We start from the raw sequence: 22560 nt of genomic DNA on the forward strand, positions 1-22560 counted from the left end.
ACCTTAATATCTTTAAATACGCATCATAAAAGTTATAAAAGTTATATAATAAAAATATATATATTAAGATGAATCTAACGAGATCTCACAAAGATATATTTTATCATTTGCCTTAAAAATCTTAATCAAATTTCTCTCTCCAAAATAAAAATATTCTAAATAGAAAGAATATTAGAAAACAGAGGGGGTAAAATAATATTTCTCTTTTATTAAAAAATTCATATCTATTGTGAATTGTATAGGCATTAATCATTTACCTATTATTATTATAGATAAAAAATAATCTGACAATATAAAGAGTAAAAAAACTGGAAAATTCAAATGACAAATTTATAAAGCTTTGTCAAATTGAGTATTTTTACGGATTTTAATACATTAGTTATGATTTTAAGTACTAAATTAAGGTAAGTTTTGAAAAAAAAATCTATTACAACAAATATGTATAACTAATTAAAAACTTTTGGAAACATTATACTTTCTCTATTCTTTTGTATGTCTATTTTACTTTTTGCATGCATTTCAAATTACGCATAAAAAAATGTAGAATTTATATATTAAAAACTTTACATTAAGATGAATCTAACAAGATCTCATATGAACATATTTATCATTAATATATATTTTAAAAATCTAATTTAAATTTCTCTCTGCTAAAGTGAAAAAATTTAAAGTGGACAAACAAAAAAGAATAGAGGGAATATTAACAATACATGATTTTGTGGCAACTATTTTACAAGCAATCGTTTGGGTTACAAAATATATACTATTTTTTTAGCAATGCATATCTTTCATAATTTGAACTATTTTATAAATTTTTAAGAATTTGAATATCATACAAATATTATTAATTTTGTTTGAAAATGAAAAAATAATTTTTTTGTTTCAAGAGGTTTTCCTGTGTTTTGATTTTATTGGGAATGAGAGGATTATTGTAAGTGAACAACACTTTTGCAAGCATGTCGATTTTTGAACTAAAAATTAATAAAAACATTCAAAATTTACGAAAATTGTTAAAATTGAACAGAATATATATATAGTCATTAATTATTTATTCAATCATATTCATTAATATGTAATTGATATTACGGTAATTTACAATTGAATATCTCTTTAAAATTTATATTTATATGTATTTTCATATTAACAAACTTCGTGCATTGCACGAATTTCTATACTAATATAATCATATTTCATAAATAATCAAATTTTTAATCATTTGGTATAAATATTCCACATGAACTAATTTTTAAAATACTCCCTCCTATTCAGCACAAGCATTCCATTTGCTTTATGCACTTTATCCAATCCTTAATATTTCTAATTGTGTATAATTACAAATCATGGAAAGTTATATAAATAATCTTTGCATCGAGTCAAATCAAATAAGATTTCAATTGACTATGTTTTAACTTATAAATTAAATAATAAATTACAAATTAAAAGTAAAAGATAAATATTGTCCAAAAAGCAAATGGAACACTTGTGATGAGTAGGAAGGAGTATACTAATACGTGACAACTTTGTAAAATGAGAATCAACAATAATGTACTAAGATTTTTATTTATAGAAAATTAAGAGTATTTTCTTGACCGCCCCATTACAAGAGAATGCTTAGGGACGGAAAATAAAGGAAGCATGCAACTTCATATATTCTCTATAGAACCACGAAAAACTGTATTCACTTCCTTTACAAGCCATTGCAAATTTTTGTTCCTACACTTGACAATAGTCATCTATTTACCCATGGTTGATGAAAATACGGAGTTTCTCAAAACAGTCAGACTGCAAAATCACTGCATTTAATTACACGTACCAAAAACACAATCAATGTTTGATCAAAACGTCAACCAACAGGGCTTGATCCAAGAATTCAACCGAGTATAAGCCATCTAGTAAATACTACCTTGTCGAATTAGAAAGTTTACTAGTTTCTAGGAACTGAAAAAAATGTGGTGCAACTTCCACCAACCATGAAGGATCTATCTTCACAACATTGCGCATGTATCGGCGATCAGTTGAGACAAGAGAATGGTATACAACCCACTTCGGGTTAACTCTGCAAGATAAAATGACAGTACTGGAGATGAAGCTTCTCATATAAAAAGTTAGATCAATTACAACTACTCTAGAATCACCAAAACTTGCTACTGAATGTACTACACGTAAGCTCGAGCAATAAGTGAGAAAACTACAGTTTGGGTAAAAAGACTTGAGCGGACAACGGAAGCAATCTCCCAAACAATAAAGAAAACAATAAAGATTCAACGCAAACAATAAGAAAATCACACCAAGAATTTAGGTGGTTTCCTATCAATGTGATAAATTAAAGACAAATCTCTCTTTTGGTGGCTCACTTTCCCTCTAGCGTTTCTATGAAACCTTAACCCTAATTTGAGAGGGGTTTATATAATAAGCCTCTCGAGAAAAAAAATTAGAGATACAATACAAGAAAAAAAGACCCATTAACACGCACAACCGTCAAAGGCCGCAAAACTGCACAAAGCGATGAGTCGTCGCCAATACCGGAGTTGCTTGGCTACTGGATCACCAAATAAAACGTCAAAAATTAACGGCGACTTGCCACTTTCTAAGACCTCAAAAGCGATAACTCGTCGCAACTTTCTAGAAAACGTCACTTCATCTGTTTTGATTCATATTCCCATGTTTAGACTCAGTTTGAGTCACCAAAACACCAACAAAGACATAAGGAACAAAAAGTTAAGAAGATTATCACAGATTCAATTACAATTTGAAACATAAGAACTTGATGCTCAAATAAGGGACTATGACACTTCCCTAACATTTTATTTTTGTTACCTATTTTTTAAAAAAATGCCGGAATATGATAACCTAGTATTATCATGATTAAAGAGAACACAGGCACTCTGTAGATGGCAACTAACTTTATTCAAGGGCAGGTGTTACCCAAGACCTAAGATCTAGTGCTTTCTACATCATACCCAATTCTACACCACACACAAAAATAGGTAACCGAATCAATATTATGCAAGTGAAGGACAATAGTTTCCACATGCCTTCATGCTTTTGCTTTACCTTATTTCTTACTTTGTTGCAATACTTGCAACCCCCAAGATAAACTGTTTTCTGCACCTTTGAAACACCAACTCCGGCTTGACATTGATTTGCAAATTTGTACCAGGACACATGTATATAGCTCTAGCATTTTGACTTTTTTATTGGTCTTGATATCAACAAACTAAGATTAGCATTTTCAACTTTGATTTTCCCCATGTTTTCCCTCAAGAAAATCATCCTCCACTACAAATCCAATCATGGAAGAAGTATAGTTGATCTCTGAGTATACTTGCCACTTTCTGACTAGAAAGGTAAGAGGAACTTCTACACAACATTTGTGCCTCCGCAATATCTACACCACATTGGTAGTACAGACACCAACAGCCAAGATACAAGAATAACAGTTGGGAGCAGAAAATTCACTACCTGAACAAAACAGATGAAGGGTGGATATAGACATCCTGAGATGTTCGTACAGTCTTGTATTTTCCTTCATGACTGTATGCCTACAGTTATAAACATAACATGTAAGTACAAGCAAAAATGTTTTCAAAGCAATGATGATTAGGAACTTGCCCAAAAGGCATTCCAGAGGACCATATTTCACTCACTTCTAAATGACAAGCGTTGGCAAAAAATCCAGCAGTTATTGCCTTTCTTACAGCCTGAAAGTTGTACACTGCAAATCACTAAAACTTGTATAGAATTTCTATAAACAAAAAAAAAAGTTCTAAATCAGAGGTTGTACATAATTTGGATGTCATAAAGGAATGAAAGTTCATACAATCAGGAGATCGCATTAAGAATCAGGTTACTCTTAAACAAAGTAGGATCATCAATGGAGTAGAAAATTTGACAACAAGATGGTTTGGACATGCTCTCAAATAGAAATCATCAAAAACAGTAAAAAAGGAAAATGACATCCCAGATTTCAAATACTCACCACACATACAAAATCCCACTATTCTATTTCCCTTTCATTTGTGTTTTTCTATTATGACCCAATATGCATAATTAAGTCATTAAAGAAGATCCAACATGCAAAGAATTGAATGAAAGAAATTAGTACAATAGGCAAACAAATTGTTCATCAAGCACAATTTTCCCTTAAAATAAAGAAAAGCAACAAAATAACCATTTAATGGACCCAAAACTCATAGTTAAAGTATGAATTAACTTGATTTTAGCCTATTTAGTTCAAAAGAAGCAATATAAAGGTAGACACAACCATTTAAAGTAAAACTTGACTAGAGAACTGCTTTATTTGATGTCGCATCAGATTAGGCTTAACAGAAAACAAGATGATGTTGCCTTGGCAGCCAAAAGCCAGAAAAGGAGGAAGATGCAAAAACATAAGAGGAAACCTAATCTGGGAGGGAGAACTGCTCTCCTAGATCCAAACTTTGAGTAAGGTTTACACCAAATTTGATGTCAGCTAAAAACAGAAAATAGAGGAAGATGAAAATCCAGTTTGAGTAGCACTCGGTTGGGGAACTGCTTAGTTGATGCACAAGTACCTTAAAAACAACTATGCATTTATGGTGCTTCACTAACTAGTAATGGACTAATGGTAACTACTATCATGAGTAAAATCCAACTGATTGACTGAAAACAAATTACCTAATGTCAAATAGCACTCTAAAACTTTTCTAGCAGTAAATAAGACTTCATTATTATTACCTGTATATCTCTATCACAAGATTTCAACATCATACCTAACCGTTGAGCGGTTCTGTTGAGTTGTTCCCTGGCCTCTAAAACTTTTTTCTGCCAAAGATGTTTCCATGAAAAAACAAATAAATTTTCTGAAACTTTACAAAATTTTGAAAGACAAATTTTGAACATAATTCTAAGCTAGAGAAACAGGGAGGGAAAGAGAGAGAGGGGGGAGGACAAAGATATTTAAAATATGTGTTTAGCAGCTAAAATCTATGATCAAGAGTATGATCTGCAAAACTCTTGCACAAAAGAAAAGGACAAGGAGTAACAAAATTGAGTACATTTTACTTACCATAGCATGATAGTTTACAAAGTGCTTTTGACACCATTTTGATGATTTACCAGATTGCAAAAATCCTTTGTACACATTTAGGAATGTTACATGGTCACCCTGCAAAACAACAAGAACAGCAATCAAATTGGTAGCAGAAAGTTCCTATATCGCAACCCTGAATGATGTTAAACACATTCCTCCCACAAAGAATTGCTATGTGCTAAGTTTCACTCCCACTACCTAGTTCCTATGATCCCAACTGCTAGCAGCGCCTAGAAACATAGCACTGAAAAGGTCTTATAAATAGGCTTATGCACAAGCGGAATTCCAGAGAAGCTCTCAAGCAACGAAGCAACTGAATGGTGGAGATGACGAAAGGTGATATGTCTTTAGATATACACATGTTGGTGGAGCCAAAGGGGTCAAGGGTAAATAAAAAATAACCCACAGTATGTGTTCCAGCTGAGTGTGTTCCTTGAAGAATGAGACTCTTAACTTAGCAAGAGGTAAGTAGTGTAGGACAACACAAAATATGGGAAAGGTGAGAACATTTCGATCTCTCCAACCAAAAATCCCCAAAAGCAATCAGAAAGTCCATGCACCAGAATACATATCTAGTGTCTTCAAGACTTCATTTTTTTCATTCTTGTCAAATATGGTAAAATGTATTAAGGGATCAAGTTGAAAAACCGTACACCAATTTTGGTTACCACGTGGAAAACCCAAAACCTCAGGGTTACCACGTGGAATTTCCCTTATTTTTTTAACACTAAAGTTGTGAGCTTATAATATTTATTTTTTCTAGTTCTCTGTCAGCTATGTCAAATCCTGCTAATATCACGCCCAACATCAATTCAATTTCTATGTTGAATGGCTCAAACTTTAAAGAATAGACATGATATCTTTCAATTGTTCTTGGAGTTATGAATCTCGACCTTGCGTTCAGGATTGACTTTCTTGCCCTAGTAATTGAATTAAGTGCCTCTGATCAAAAGAGGGAGTTTGAAAGGTGAGAGAGGTCAAATCGCATGTGTATGATGATTATTAAAAAGAAAATTCCTAAAGCATTCAAGGGTATAATGTCTGATGACATAAATACAACAAAGGTTTTCCTCGAAGATACTGAAAAAAGATTTGTCAAAAATAAAAGGATAAAACTAGTACAATTTTATCATCTTTAATTTTATTAAGAAATAAAGGTAATTGTAATATCAGAGAGTATATAATGGAAATATCTCATCCAGCTTCAAAATTCAAAACACTAAAATATGAAATCTCTGAGGATTTAATAGTATACTTGGTGTTGATATTTCTTCCTGTAAGTTTTAACAAGTTTAAGGTGAGCTATAATTGTCAGAAAGAGACTTGGTCTCTGAATTAGCTCATCTCACATTGTGTACAAGAGGAAAGGTTGGAACTAGAAAAGACTGAAAGTGCTCATGTTGCCTTATACTTCAAAATCTAAAAGGAAAAGGATAGATCAACCAATGTCGTATATAATGATTGTTTCTTTTGTGGAATTCCTAATCACAGAAATAAGCAATGCAACAATTATCACGTTTGGTGTGTTAGAAAAGGTATGCTTCTTAGTTTTGTTCCGAGATTAATTTAGTTTCAGAGCCTAGACACACATGGTGGATAGATTCTGGTGCAGCCACTCGCATCAGTACGAGTTGCCGAAAACTAACTGATGGTGAAAGATACACATATGTGGGAGACGACAAGACGCATAAAGTAGAAGCAATTGGAAAATTTAGATTATTGTTTAAGATTGGATTTTATTTGAATCTTAATGAAGTATTTATTGTATCGTCTTTTCGACGAAATATGATTTCAGTTTCCGCTTTGAACAAATTTGTTTTTCTTGATCATTTGGAAATGAAATTTCAGTTTGTTTCATGATTCAAAGTTAGTTTGCTTCATATAATGAATCCTTGCAGTTATCATTGTGGGGAATAAAAAGAAAGACGACTAATTAAAATTCGACATCATTATGGCATAAGAGATTAGGCCATAGCCCCAAAAGGAGAATGGAAAGGCTTGTGTCTGAGAAAATTTTAGGACCTTTAATTTTCACAGACATGGATATGTGTTGAAGGTATTGAAGGAAAACAAACCAATCAAAGAAGATATGATGCTAATAGGTCTTTGGATGTCTTAGAGCTTGTTCACACCGATATTTGTGGTCCGTTTCCAAGTCCCTCCTAGTATGGGCAACTATATTTTATCAAGTTCATAAACGATTATTATAGATATGGTTACATATATCTCATTCATGAAAAGGCTCAATCAATGGAGGTGTAAAAAAATTATAAGGCTGAAGTTGAAAATCAACATAACAAAAAGATTAAAGCCGTCAGATCTAATTGTGGGGTGAATACTATGAATATGGTCATTATGATAGTTCAGGTAGAAAACATCCAAGGCCTTTTGGTGAATTCTTAGAATAATGTGGTATTGTTCCTCAGTACACTAGCCTTGTACTCCAACTATGATTGTTGTTGTTGAGAGACGAAATAAGATTCTTAAGGAAATAGTAAGGATCATAATTAATCATTCTACTTTACCAGAGTCACTCTGGGAAGAAGAACTTTAGACCGCAGCTTATATTTAAAACAAAGTACCACCAAAAAGCAACTAAAAATAAGACCCCATATGAACTGTGGATTGGCAAAAACCAAATCTAATTCATTTTCATTTTTGGGGATGTCCAACTAAGGCACGGCTAAGGTACCCTTGTGGCTAAGGGAGATGTTCAATCTTCATCGGTGCCCTATGAATGAATTTGAGAAAAAGAAAATGGAAAATATTCCTTATGCTCTGGCATTAAGAAGTTTAACGTATGCTCAAGTTTGCACTCATCTACATATAGCATACGTAACAGGGATGTTGGGACTTTATTTAAGCAATCAAGGATTAGAACATTGGAGAGCAATCAAAAGGTTTTACGATATTTACAGAGGACAAAGAAATACATATGTATAGAAGGACTGATAAGCTTAATGTTGTTGGTTATGCTGACTCCAATTTTGCTGGATGCATTGACACAATGCAATCCACTTCTGGTTATATTTATATGTTAGTTGAAAGTATTGTCTCATGGAAGAGTTTCAAACAATCCATTACGACATCTCCACTATGGCAACACTTCATGGTAATAACAAGAAGAGTTCAAAGTAGTCAAAATTTGTAGCTCTCAAATTCTTGGTTGTAAGGAAAGAGTTCATGGTAACGAATTATCAATTACACATATTGGTACAAACTCTATGATTGTGGATCCGCTTATCAAGACATAACTAACCAAGCAGTTTGTTATTTCTACTATAGAGGATGTTTAGGTTTAGTGGGAATTTGTAAATTTAATTCATTGAACAAGTGTACACATTTTTTGTAATAAAGTTTTTGGTAGAAATAACGTTATGATAAAGTTTGATTTTACACTGTAATTATATTATGATAATAGTTTGATCTTACTATTAAAGTGGACTAGTTGGATACGGACATGTTAAGAGCACATTGCATGTTGTTTCTATGCTACACATCCACTTCATGATCTTTGTTATTCTTTTGTGTCGATACTATGGTCATTCATAGGTCTAGTTATGACAAATGTAGTGAAGGTTGCTTTGGTTTTTGCTGATATGATTAATGAGTGAAATTGGTTTCAGATACGTTACAATTTTGACGATATGGTGGAGCTCAAATTTGGTTTTATAATGATATTTGTTTATACAATTTGTCATATAGCCCAAGTGGAAAATCCTTGGATCATAGTCTAACGTTGGGCTTATATGTAAATATATAAGTGTCTTTATCCCCAACTTAAAGTGATCTAATTAAGTTAAAGGGTTTGGGCTTAACTGTATCAATACGTTGGGGGCCTTAAATGTGCAAACACTTAAGATCGTGTTCTATGATGGACTGAATATTATGTATTCCTTTTCTATCTGAATCCCATTATCAAAGAAAATTGAAAGTGAGAACATTAAAGTTCGTCATTATAGAGAATATGTATTAGCCTAGAAGGTCTTTCTTGTTCTCCAAATTTCCTCGGTGTTATGGAATCAAGTACCCTTCAGTTTTGTCTTTTAATTTGTTCTTCTAATTCAACAAAAAGATCGTGTTTGTTAGAGATGGTTTTCACCATTTTTGTTTGTTCCAGCTTCCTAATTTGCTTATCGCCCTCAAACCGCAATTTGTAAAGTGGTAGTTTGATATTTGTTACTTTTACATACACTTCTAAACAAGTCTAAAAAAACTTAGTAGAAATCAAAATTATGTCTACATATCAATTTTGCTATGAAAAATATACCACATTCTAGTTAACACTTCCGCAAAGACATGCTCTAATCCAAAGAACTATTAATCCAAAGAATCCAAGTCTTTTGAAATTAAGGCTCTGGCAGTGTAATTATTGTAAGGAATGATCTCCAGCAATCCATATATCATCTAACAAAAACCCTAAAATATGACACAATTGATCGAGAATAGACCTTTATGGCATTAGAATGTCCACAATTGACAATACCACTCCTGAAATCCAATTAAACTACAATTGGAGTTCGATGGGTGTAAATCTGAAAACACAGACATGCACACAGCCACAACCAGAGGTAGAAGCATAGCCATTAAAGCACAGATGACAGTTGTATTTTGCAATCCTTTTGAGGAAGAATGGGGCACAATTGTTGGAAACAATTTGAAAAAAGAGATGTGGATATGCACACAATTGGTACCAATCACTTAATATCAAAATGAGCATGTTCTTAGTGTTTCTCTGTGGACCAGCAAACACATTTAAAGTCTCTTTCTAATTTCTTCTTATTTCAGACGTCAACCAATTTCCCTCGCTCCCAATGTACAAATACAAAAGCAATTGCCAATTGAAAAATGGTTCATTTGCTCAAAATTGGATGAAGGATTAGACTAGTTTGTAAGGTAAAGCATGGCTTGGCATTATGAATATGTAGACCTTATTTCGCCCTAATAAAGAGTTCTATGGAAGTGGTCTACATCTAAAGATATAGTAGAGAAAGAGACTGAATTAAAGGTCTAAGCTAAGAACAACAATCACAAATTAAAATATAAAACTAACCCAGTTTTTCCTCATACCCCAATTAGAAATATTTGTTTTAACAATACTCATTCAACAGCAACAACAAAAATGACAATTCAAATACCCCAATACCATTGAATAGCTCTCGTATAGGCCTTTACTTCTTGCCATTATAATAACAACGAAGTTGTTTCTACGGGCTCTTGTAGCAAATCAAGGTCCACCTATATTTTAAAATAGTGAGAAATCGTTATACATGGCTTGTCTTATCTATAAACATCAACAAGATCACACAAAGGCAACGTTCGGATTTGTGATTATGCGCCTTGCTAAACATTCATCACTTTCTTTTAAGGTCGGCTTGGTAACCGGTACTAAATGGTGGGAAAGGTAATGGAAAGTTGTAACTTTGGTAGGAATATCTCTTGACAAATTTAATGGTCATGTTTATTCTCTTTCAAAAAATTCATTTTCTTCACAAATTCATTCCAATGCATTACCATTGGAACATGTGGTATTAGGTGGTAATAGATAAATTGTGAATAAAAAAACTTTTATATGATCATAATTTCATTACCATGGAAATAACATGATACATATCATAGAATTTATACTATAAATCTCTCTCATTACCACCAATTATATTGTTAACCAAACAAACTATTAATGCTTTATTTTTATTTTCAAAGACTTTTGAGTTTATTATGTTTAAATAGTTTTAAGAACTCTTTACTGATTAGGATGTTTTAGTTTGAATGCTTTTATTTAATTTCTCTTGTGTAAGTTGTAATAGTTTTAGGATTAGGATTTTTTACTAGCTATAGATGTTTTTTTAGCTTTAGTTTTAAAAACAAAATGAAACTCAACAATTCTACAACAAAGGAGCTAAAACACACTCACACATCTCTCATAGAACACGAAGCTACAAAACGTGGGCAGCAGCTGTTATGAGCAAATGATCCAACGGTTAACGAAGGTTAAAAGCCAAAGAAGTAACTACCTAGGTGTGGGAATTATGATCTAAACATCATAGAGGACAAGAAGTTTCTGAGTGGGACATGAGCAGGAAGCGGTTAATAAGAACAGGAGCAGTACACGGTTAATAAGAACAGGAGCATTAAGTGGTTACTAAGAACATGAGCAGTTACAATAAGACTAAGTAATGGGAGGTTAACAAACATTGAAGCAAGGAAGTTACTAAGCAAATGCAAGTAATGGAGGAAAAGGAGCTTTCCAATAGACATACAGTTACAAAGAGCAAGATGGGAAGTTATGAAAATACTTGATTTCTTCTCTAATTAATCTTAAGCCGATAGCTGATTTTCCATCCCTCCAAAAAGGTTGCAAAACCGATGGAGGTTAATTGGGAGCTCACACCTAACAAGTCATCAATCCTTGATGAATTCCAAGTCATCAATCTCTCCTTAATATTTTAAACAAAGCTGAATCAGTAATTATCGAAGGCAAATTCTCTAACATCCCAAGCAGGCGTGCAAGGAGGTATGAAAGTAAGTTCTTACATGCTTTAGGCGCTAATCCTTAACTAAAATCAGATTATTGTTGCACTCATTTCTTATATCTAGAGAAGAATGTGATAGTTTAATGTTGTTGAATGATTTATAAAGAAAAACCAAAACACTTGTTTCAAGACCTTGTTTATGTTTTTTTGGATTAGAATTTCATTTGCAAAAGTTCTTAATGCTTGGTGTAATCAAGCGCTTATGCTTATGTCTTTAAGAGACTCTCTACTCGCTAATGGTGTATCTTATTTAGTGAGTTTTGAGCCTAGCCTTCACTCTATCTTTGTTTTCTTGTAATTTCATTAAAATCTCAAAATCCAAACTTATACCATCAGCAAACAACCTTCACAAAGTCCATCCCCAAGTAGCCCTTTTCTCACCAAACGAATCCCTAGCATCCGTCATTAGTAAGCCTTTTTGTGACTTTTTTCTCTTGTCTTTTTGCAACATCCAACGTTGGTCATCTTGCCTTGTAAGAACCCCTAGGGTGTAGGTGGTCTTATAACAACCCTTGATTGCAAAAATCATCAAACACTTTAAATAAAAAAGAAGTGCGTGATTAAATGAGCTATTGTACTATAATCTATTACACGTTGAAATCAAAGAACTACAAATTTTTTACTTCATCAAAAACAAAAAACAATACCTCAATGAGCAACAAAGCATTTTTTCTATAACATGAGTAGATTCTGTTTATTTAAGAGCAAAATAATTGCATTTCACCTCTAATGTTGATCAATCAATTTTACATGTTGGGAATAGGACACTAGAATAAAAGATTCAAAGAACTCTAAAGGTGTATTAATGTCAGGTACTATCCGATTCGGGTAACATGCACTTAGAAATGGTTATACAGTGAGGGGATTCAGTGATTTTGGTTCAGAATGAGGTGTTGAGGAGTCATGCCAATGTCGGTGTGTCGAGGATTCGACATGGTACTTGAGGTAAAATGAAGAAGCCGAGTACATAGGGTGTGTACGAATTTCGGATAAAAAAGGAACCAAAATAGCAACATACCTCAGCAGCAGCAAATCGAAGCTTGGCTTCATCCAGTTGCTTTTGAGCACCCCTGACAGAGATCCATATTGACTGGACAGATAAAAAGCCCAAAATTACTAAACATTACTTTGATATTAGTCTAAAGTCAAACTGATAATACTACTCACTGTAATTTTTAAGTTATAAAAAATTAAGGGGTAGTATGATCATTAAGCAAGCATGCTAAAAGCATTAATCCTTTCATAAGGGCTCTGAAGTGCCTGAATAGAGACTTGGTAAGATCCCTTTGGATGTATTTTTTAAAAAGTTAGAGAGGCAAGCAAGAAAAACCGGTCTGCAACACGTTTAAGTTCATCTACACTTAGAAATCTGATTTTGAAGATATCTGATTTTAAAATCCAAGTGTTGCGCATTGCCAGAATCTTGATTTTAAAGTCAATCCCTGCTCTTATAAATTGCCTTATCAATACAATTTCAAAAAGACATTTCGTATGACTATTTGGAAAGGGAAAAAGTCACTATATGAATATGCCTAAGTGAACTACTTCATTTGCTTTGAAGATCATTTCCCCCATCAGTGATTTCAATGGGTAGTGACATCCCAAGTCCACCAGCTCACATAGAAAAATAACAACATATATCTACTTCATGAATATATCAAGTAGATTACATTGCAGAAGATTTTAAAAGGATGATTTGAACCTAGGAAAGGCAGAAAACTTCACCTGTACAGAAAGAACAGCTGCTATAGTAAGCATCTCCTCGGAACACCCAAGTTCATTAGATGCAAGAATAGCTTTTGAGAGCATAGGATCCTGTTTTTTGAGAGGCAAAAAATCATGCAACATCGAAAGATGAAAAGAGTTGTCATAGAAATATGGATGAGGTATATAGAAATTACATGAAATTACGTCATTAATACAACAAATTATCAAAAGACAAACACAAAAAGGTAATTAAAACTTGTCATGAAATTGTATGTAGGCCTCGAAATGCAGAGTTTGTTTGTTCTAACGAACTAATATTTTTTGTTGCTATGTTACCTGGACTCGGGTACGGGTGCAGATCCAAATATCCGATACGTCATTTTTAGAATTTTAGGATACCGGGACACCATCCGAATCTTGGATACGAGTATGGGGATTCGGGTAAATAAAAAGAATAATTTCTCAAATAAAAAAACACTGAAAATTGCCTAAAAATATATTAAAAAAAAATAATTCGCGAATTACAGCCTTAAAGTTTAGCACTTTTGCAAATTACAGCCGCAATATTTATTTTTTGCGAATTACAGCCACCAAAGTATCAAAGTTTACAAGTTCAAGCCAAATACACAAGACTCCAACCACTCACCTAAACTTCTGACCAAGAAAATGGTCGAAATTTTGTGTTTTGGCCTAAACCTGCAAACTTTGATACTTTGGTGGTTGTAATTCGCAAAAAATAAACATTGAGGTTGTAATTCTCAAAACTACTAACTTTAAGGTTGTATTCGCAAATTGTTCTTAAAAAAGTTAATAAAACCTACAAATTTTCATTGATATTTATAGTCAATAAAAATTAAAAATGAAGAAAAAAATGACCATCATTAGCTTTAATTGAACTTAAATAGTACTTTAAATGAATTAAAAGTCTCAAACACTAGATTCAAAAAACTAATGGGGGAAGAGAGAAAGTGAGAAACAAAGAGATAATGGATGGACATGTCCAACAAATATTAACTTGTGTCAATAAATAAAATACTATATGCAAGCATTTAAAAAAGAGAAAAATAATAACTAAAGCATGGGCGGATTCACATGCCCTCAGGTGAGGACACTGCCTTTTTTAAATAAAAAAAAGGAAAATTCCACATGGTGACCTTGAGTTTTTGGTTTGTCCACAAATGTTTTTAAAATTCGCATGGTGACCTTTAACTTCCAATTTTTCCATGTGGTAGACAAAATGTTGAGTTTTTGGTTAAATTAAGTATTTATTTTGACTGTATTTTGAAATATGTGGTCAACTAGGGTGATCATGACATTTATTTTTTGAAAAACATGTCATTATGTTGGGTAAAAATAACAAAGTAAACAAAAAAAATTCCCTTTTGTCTACCACATGGAAAAGTTGGAAGGTCAAAGTCACTAAGTGGATTAAAAAAATGGTGCACCACGTGGAAAAGACAAAAATTTAGGGTTAACACATGTAATTTCCCATAATGTATAGCTTGCTGCAACAGGCATCGAACCCGCGAAAGGTTGTAGGTTGTAGGCAAGTGTAGAACCTGTTGTGCTATGCAATTTTCTTTACTAATAAATAATTTTAATTGTAATTAATGTGTTCAATTGCACAGTGAAGCTCAATTAAACTCGGTAACAATCTCCAATAAAACCTATTTAATATTTCTTAATCGTACAAAACCCAATTCAGACCCATGTTTCTTTGTTTCATTGTACAAAAAAACCATTTGCCTCTCTTGCACATCGGCGACCGCCCACCATGCAAACTGTCGGCAGCCCACCATAGCCGCCACTAGCCCAACCACCATCATTGAATTCGTCAAATCTACTGTTTTTGCATAATTTAAGAAAAAAAATTTAATAAATTTGTAATTTGAAACATAATAAATGATTTGTGACTTCTAAATATTGATTTTAATTTTAATGTATTCCCAATGATTTTATTACTCGTCGATTTCAAAATATGAAAACTCATCGAAATAGATTATAAAATATTATTTATAGCGTTTATTTAAAACATTTTTTATTTATTTTTGATTTTAACTTTTTTTATTAAATTATTTTTTATCAATTTTGCTCCCACTAAGTTTTAATTTTGAATCCACCGCTGAACTAAAATGGGGTAAAAAGTGTATTATAGTTTAATTTCAAAAATTAAGTGCGAGATAAGGTTTGATAGAAGAAAAAACAAACAGAGAAAACAAGGCGAATCAACAATAGAGAAGTGAAGAATGACAACAAGGTCCTTCAAAAGATAATTATGAGGGGCTTTCATCATTAACGACCAAACCCCAAATTTTTAACCTCGAAGAAGACAAGTTGGAGCATTAATTTTCAGATCTAGGGTTTTAAAAAAATCATAAACCCTAAAAATGGCAGCACAATTGTAATATATTCACTCTACTCTTAAGAGGTCGTACCCATGTTTGGTCCAACGTACCGGATGCGTATCCAGCAACGGTATTTTTACCGACCGTACCGGACACCAACGAGGCGGGGAAAGTGGCGAGTCCAAGTAACATAGTTTTGTCGTTCACGTCCGATGTTTAACGAACAAGCCCAAAAGCAAGCAGACTATTAAAGAATTTTTATGTCAAAGAAGAAAAAAAACTAAATAATACGTTTGACTTTTGAATTTATACGTGTCAAATTGTTTATATTCCTTCCTGTTGACAACCACCTTAGTCCCTTGTTTCCACCTTTATATACTTTAATTTTCTTAGTTAACTTTATATTTTATATTCCCCTTAAATATTTGACCCTAGTTCTAAACGTTCCCTTGGGAGTAATATAGATGATGTCAACTATTTCTATAACTGATTGATGCTAATTTCCAATCATATACCCCTATGGTTTGCCCCAATTCAACCAATCCCAATAAGATTGTTAACGCAGTGAGGCCAATGAAATGACAGTTTTACAAAATTCAATAATAGCAATTTGGAATTCTTTATTATTTATCCTAAGAATCTTTCACTTTTTTTCCTATGTGCAAATCCACACATTATAAAACGAAAATCATAATTTTACTTCACATGCATTATCCATTTCTCACGATTTCCATGCAAATTCTATTGCTTTTCAATCCAAAAACTAGTTAATCATGTAATATCATTAATGTGTATTACATGTTATCAAGCTGAACCCTCACCCTACAACAATGAAACAAATAAATCGCAACTGGACATTAATTCTTCTTTTTATTGGAATTCTAACGACTAAAAATGTCAAATTAAAAAAAGGGATATTCTACATGGTAAGCACCAACTATGACAAAAGGCGAGTGGTAGCAATTCTCAAAATTCTTTCCACAAAATAGCACTCAACTCTTGGAAAATTAACTACAGTAACATTATCGAGGTAAAAATGTTTAATTTCCGTTAAGTTTTGGCAAAAGTCATAAATGCCCCTAATAAATCCTAAATTTTTTCCACAAAATAGCACTCAACTCTTAGAAAATTAACTACGGTAACATTTCCATTAAGTTTAATTTTCGCTAAGTTGGGCTTTATATTTGGGATTTATTAGGAGCATTTATGACTTTTACCAAAACTTAATGGAAATTAAACGTTTTTACCTCCATAATGAACTGTAGTTAATCTTCCAAGAGTTGAGTGCTATTTTGTGGAAAAAGTTTTAAGAATTGCTACCACTCGCCTTTTGCAATAGTTGGTGCTTACCATATAGAATATCCTTTAAAAAAATAACCATAGCACGAACATACCAGTGGAATCTCCGCAACTTGGAATCCAGTAGGCGAAGTGAGTTTGGCGTCATCATCGAGCACATTCAGCGAGTACAATACTTCAAGAGCCCTAATCATAGCTTCTGGTGATGGTGATGCAAGCCAATCAAATCCCAAGATGTTATCAATTCCTAGAGCCTTTAACTATACACAAGAGGAGCATTACTAAGTAGGAATTATGTGAATAGAATATGCACGTGAATGAATGAGGGGGAGCACTTAAGTTGTCAGAACGAAAGTAATATTTTTAATTGACATATGTGAAGACACATAATTCATTAAACCGAAAACAAAATGATGCAAGGTAAGGAAACCTTGAATCCAATATAAATCAAAGCAAAAAAAAATATAACTCTAAACATCCAACACATCGCAAAGAACATGTTGATGAATTTTCGATGAACATGAACCCAAAGAAAAGTTGAAACACCACTCGCTTCCGTAAAGCAACCAAAGGAAAATCTTGTGTGGAAAATCTCTAATAAGAGCACCCACATAATAGCATCATATCATTTATTTTTGCTACAAAAGATCGGGTAACAATTTGTATCCAGATTACAAGGGAATCTCACAATTCTTGATTTTCTTTTTCATGGGAATCTAAACACGTAGATTGAGTGGGAGCCATGACTGCTCTGGTACCAAGTGATATAGCTGGTTTTTGAATGCAGGCTGTAAATTTATAAATCAGCCAAGGAAGAAGACAAACACTCAGAAAGAACAATAAGAGCGATGGAAAGAAAAAGATGAGAAAAAGTTTATTATAAGGACAAGTTAAGTAGAAGTCTTCGAGTGATTACCAAACTCCTAAACAGTGAATATCTTCTTAATGCTCTACCCCAACAACAGCCTCCCTATACCCTATATATACAAAGAGAGGACCCACAAAAACAAAACCAAATCTAATCTATAACAAATTCAAACATAAAAAGACCAAACTACCCTTACTCAATACCACCTTTTTCTTCTTCTGTTATAGGAGTAACGCACATGAATAGAATTGTGAGTCATATCACTTATGTAAAGAAAATTCGAGTTCTTCTTTGGGAGCCAGAAGTTGCTCGAAATTTGTTTTTTATCTTTCTAAAGCTTTCTTTCTTTATTTCTTTGTTTCTTTCTTGTTTTGTTCCTATACTTTCTGCCTTCTTTCTCTAGCTTTTTTAATATGCTAGAAAAAATTGTTCACAATAATCTCAACCTATTGTTAATTTGTTGTGAATAATCCCAACTATTATTTATTTTTTAATAATCCACCCTTTGTATATTATTTGTTGGCAGCACCCATTTTCTCATTTTAACCGGCTATTATAAAAACTTAACACCAAAGAGGAGTAGGCTAAGACCAACGAAAAAGGATAAGGGGAAGAAGAAGTGAGTGTACAGCTAGTAGGTACCTACAGTAGCCGGTTAAAATGTGGAAAGGGGTGCTGTCAACAAGTAATATACAAAGGTTGGATTATTTAGAAATAATCAATAGTAGAGATTATTCATAGCAGATGGGCAATAGGTGGGATCATTCTGGACAATGTTTCCTATATGCTATAGTAACGTTGCCTTTTACTCTAATAAGGGTTTTCTTTATAAGAAAAAAAAATCAATTTATATATATATATATATATATATATATATATATATATATATATATATATATATATATATATATATATATATATATATATATATATATATATATATATATATATATATATCATGCAACATCACACAAAGACAATAGGCAACTAAATGTTACTAAAAAAGATATAGGTCTTCACTTTTAAAGTTGTTTGACGCTTCGCCACATAGAAAGTAAATTTGAATACTACCCACACATGCTTAATGAGCATCAATGATATGACCAAGTCTGTGGTAAGGAAACAGAGGTCAACTTCACAAAAGAAACAACACCCCTGGTCTTTTTGTCACAAATCACAATATTTACTATACACTGGCAAGCAAATGTCCTATGGATACAAGGCATGATGAAGGAAAGTTGGCAAGCATGGTTTACACAAACCTCATCAAGAGTGGCATGTCAAAAGGTAGAAGTGCAAAACAATTAAAAGGAACCGAAACATAGATGCTACTTACCTGTATAACACAGGAGACAAGAGTTGATCTCTGCATCTCTGGAATCCCCTCAGCTGACATTTTATTTACGTAGTATTCCTCCGTGTATAACCTGAGTTGATGATTCAGATATGTAGCATTATAAACTGTGCCAACCCATAAATACAACCAATGTCTTGAATCCCTTCAAGCTTTTAGTAGTTGAAATTAGGATCAAAGAGCATTTAACGTATGTCAATAACATCAAATAAAAAACATTGTTTTTTCCTATTTTTTAATCACAAAAATTGTTATCTCCATCCTGGTAATAGGTCCATAGGGTTTGGACAGCATTAAAAAAAAAGAAAAAAATGTGTGGGCCCCAAAGTGGCCAAATGCATATTAGAATCCATAGGGTGAGGGGGGTTGATAAGATGAACTTTTTCTAGGGAAAAGGAGGAGAGAGCATTATAAGGGAGAGTCATCAACTAAAGAAGAAACTTATAACATCTCACCATCAAGATTCAAGCATTTCCCAGTTTCCATGGATTCATCCAACATTTCTAACTAAACTATTGCATCACAACGTTCTAAATTTTTAAAAATTAAAGTTTCTCCTAAGTCTTTGCATATTGATGGTTGAAACTTTGAAGTTTGAGTTTTGAATATTTAACAATCATTCTATCACCTCATTGAAAATCTTAATATGTAACAATCAATAAAATCATAGAAAGTCAAAACTATGTTGCCAAGGAGGGACAAAGAGAGCAAGAAATTCACCCATAGAACCCAGGATGTTAAGTCCATATCTAACCCTTTAAGAAGAGGAGATGAAATGCTCCCAATAGAAAGAAATACTAAGCTCCGGGAAATAACTAAATAATTTATTCTAGAAAAGTTTCATGTCAACGAGTTATGTAAAAAAGTATTCACACTAGCACCACTCACAAATATAAGTGTCAAGGAAGATAAGGTACCTGTAACACTTCCCAGGTCTCACTCTTCCAGCCCTACCCGCCCTTTGTCTTGCAGAAGCCCTGGATATGGGCGCCACCACCAAATTCTCAATGTCAGACATCTATCAAACATAACTATGTCAGAATAGATGACAAAATGACAATTATGAGCTACGTCTGAGAAGGTATAACCATAAAATCCTCTTAAACACAATTTGTGAATTGATACCAAACATCACATTAAGATAAATCACCAAAAATATTCAAAAATCCTTCTAATAAGAATGTGATATTGTAGAAAGAAGTCAATAAATCATAAATGCAATTAAGAAAGATATGGTTAGCAAGTACCGGATCATAAAATCGTTGCTTTGAGAAACCACTATCCACAACATAGACTATTCCCTGCAAGATACAAGTTTAAAGTAAGGCATAAAAAAGCAACTACGACTGCTCTTTGTATTAAATTAATACACACTATTACCTCCAAGGTCAATGATGTCTCTGCAATATTTGTTGAAATTATAGCCTTCCTTTTCCCCCTAGGAGTAGGGGACAAGACAAAATCCTATATGGTATTTCATGATGTATAATGCATGTTAGAATACCACAATACGGAGTACAAATAAGGCAACAAGTACCGTTGTCATTCTTACCTGCTCTGTACGTGGAAGCCCAGAGTACAAACGCAGAACAAGCAATTCTGGCAAAGCATAAAACAAAAACCAAAGAACTAAATCATAATTCATAACAATTTTTTTCACATTTTATTGAGTGTTCTTATCCAACAGGTCAAAGGCAATTAAGAACAATACTTCCTGAAAATACAGAATTAAAGGAAGAGAAGAGAAAAAAGTACACCATAATATATAAGACATCTTAAGCTTTCTATTGATACCTCACACGCACATATACAAGCTTAATAAACCCTTCATCTTCAAGCAAACATTCACAACTTGTTTTTTTGTTTTGGTTAGCTATATACCCAACCATTGTTTGAAGATTCTACCCATCTTCCTTATGCATAGAAAAACAAACCTTATGGTGGTGTTGCACACAAAAGTATTTACATTTTAGACTCAAGAATTGCATAAATCGGAGCACAGATGATTATGCTTTGCCCTCAAACATTTTGGACAGCTTAGTGTAAGTCAATTTCGAACACTTTTTGTTTTGAGCATTTTAGACCTCATTTCGCTCATTTTAACACTACGGTTTGTTCTTAGGAAATATGGGCCACATTTGTAAGTAATTGGAAACTTGAATCATTAGAGTTGGAGTTCAGATCTAAAAATTATAAGCATTTTAGTAAGAAATATCAAGAAATTTAAGTATTCGCTTCTTCAATCATTTTTTGTTTTGGCAATTATATGTGTTTGGGCATGAAACTAATTTACTCCATTTGGGAGTTAAGGTACTTATGATGGTGAGAGATTCGAACTTCAAATTGAATGCATAACTGATGGAGGTTTATGTGCTTAAGGTTTACACAAACACATTTTTTTTTCTTGAAATTTGTAAAAATCATATTTAACATGATGTTTATATGGTTTATCTTGAATGGAGAATTTGAAAGGGTTACATGATTTATGATTTAAAGAATGATTCTTGAGTTTGATGATGTTAGATGGATGTTTTATGGCTTATAATATCCTCGTTAAGTTTATATAGCAAGTAAAAGTGTTGATTGAAGTTTTGAACTCATGCATGTTACATTTAAATTGATTTTATGTTATAACGTGTTGTTTTGATTATAATTCAGATTATAAAAACTTCTTATTATGCACCATAAAACCTAAAAACCAATTCTTTTAAACATCTTTTATGAAGTATAATGATACACTACTTATGTAAGAACAATGTTTTAAAAGAATCTATAAATAAGTTTATCTTTAAAGATAAACTTATTTATAGATTCTTTTATAAGATAAGTTTTTTTAAAGTAATTTTTACAGATAAACTTATTTATAGATTCTTTTAAAAGATAAGTTTTTCATTTAAAGTAGTTTGAGTACAGTCTTACTTCTTACGAAAAGACACTTTATTTTTACTAAAGTGTGGTTTGTTAAATGACTCTCTTAGTTAATTATCTTTGAATGGAATGTTAAATGATTCAAGTTTTTTCTTTTCTTTAATGACAAGGATTTTGTATCAAAGTTACTTTGTTACAAGATTCAAATTGTTTTCTTTCTTTGATGACAATGATTTTGTTTCAAAAGAACTTTGTTAGTAAGAATACCATGACAATAAGTACTTCTAAGTAAACTGATGCGTATACTGTTTCGTCAATTCTATAGTCAAGAGCGTATCTATAACAAAATAAAATGATGTTGATAATGTTTAAAAAAAATGTGCTTCATGAGGTTTGAAGCCGAGTTGATGTTGTCACATAGCAAAGCTCCAACCAAATTAACCAGCACATATATTATTATATTACCATCTATAGGTATATGGTTTTATGCTTAAGTTGTTGACAACATTGACGGC

At 32.6% G+C, this 22560-nt stretch overlaps 1 protein-coding gene across 5 annotated transcripts in view; it reads right to left on the reverse strand.

Moving 5' to 3' along the window:
* Nucleotides 1-1650: 1650 nt before the first annotated feature.
* Nucleotides 1651-22560, reverse strand: part of LOC130815803 (probable pre-mRNA-splicing factor ATP-dependent RNA helicase DEAH9) — a 31344-nt gene continuing 10434 nt past the window's right edge. The window contains exons 10-23 of one of the 5 annotated variants that reach the window (XM_057682280.1): nt 20730-20776; nt 20558-20641; nt 20425-20478; nt 20095-20195; nt 19160-19250; nt 17051-17215; nt 13330-13419; nt 12623-12694; nt 5048-5146; nt 4717-4803; nt 3648-3701; nt 3463-3542; nt 1904-2056; nt 1651-1793 (exon numbers count right to left, since the gene is read on the reverse strand). In XM_057682280.1, coding sequence (XP_057538263.1) covers nt 1778-1793; nt 1904-2056; nt 3463-3542; nt 3648-3701; nt 4717-4803; nt 5048-5146; nt 12623-12694; nt 13330-13419; nt 17051-17215; nt 19160-19250; nt 20095-20195; nt 20425-20478; nt 20558-20641; nt 20730-20776 — 1193 coding nt within the window. In that variant the 3' untranslated portion in view covers nt 1651-1777. Of the gene's footprint in view, nt 1794-1903; nt 2057-3462; nt 3543-3647; nt 3746-4716; nt 4804-5047; nt 5147-12622; nt 12695-13329; nt 13420-17050; nt 17216-19159; nt 19251-20094; nt 20196-20424; nt 20479-20557; nt 20642-20729; nt 20777-22560 lie in introns of those variants that run through there. The other 4 variants (XR_009042630.1, XR_009042631.1, XR_009042629.1 and 1 more) reach the window with 4 other exon arrangements.

Source organism: Amaranthus tricolor, chromosome 6 (assembly GCF_026212465.1).
Source record: "Amaranthus tricolor cultivar Red isolate AtriRed21 chromosome 6, ASM2621246v1, whole genome shotgun sequence".
Lineage (NCBI taxonomy): Eukaryota > Viridiplantae > Streptophyta > Magnoliopsida > Caryophyllales > Amaranthaceae > Amaranthus > Amaranthus tricolor.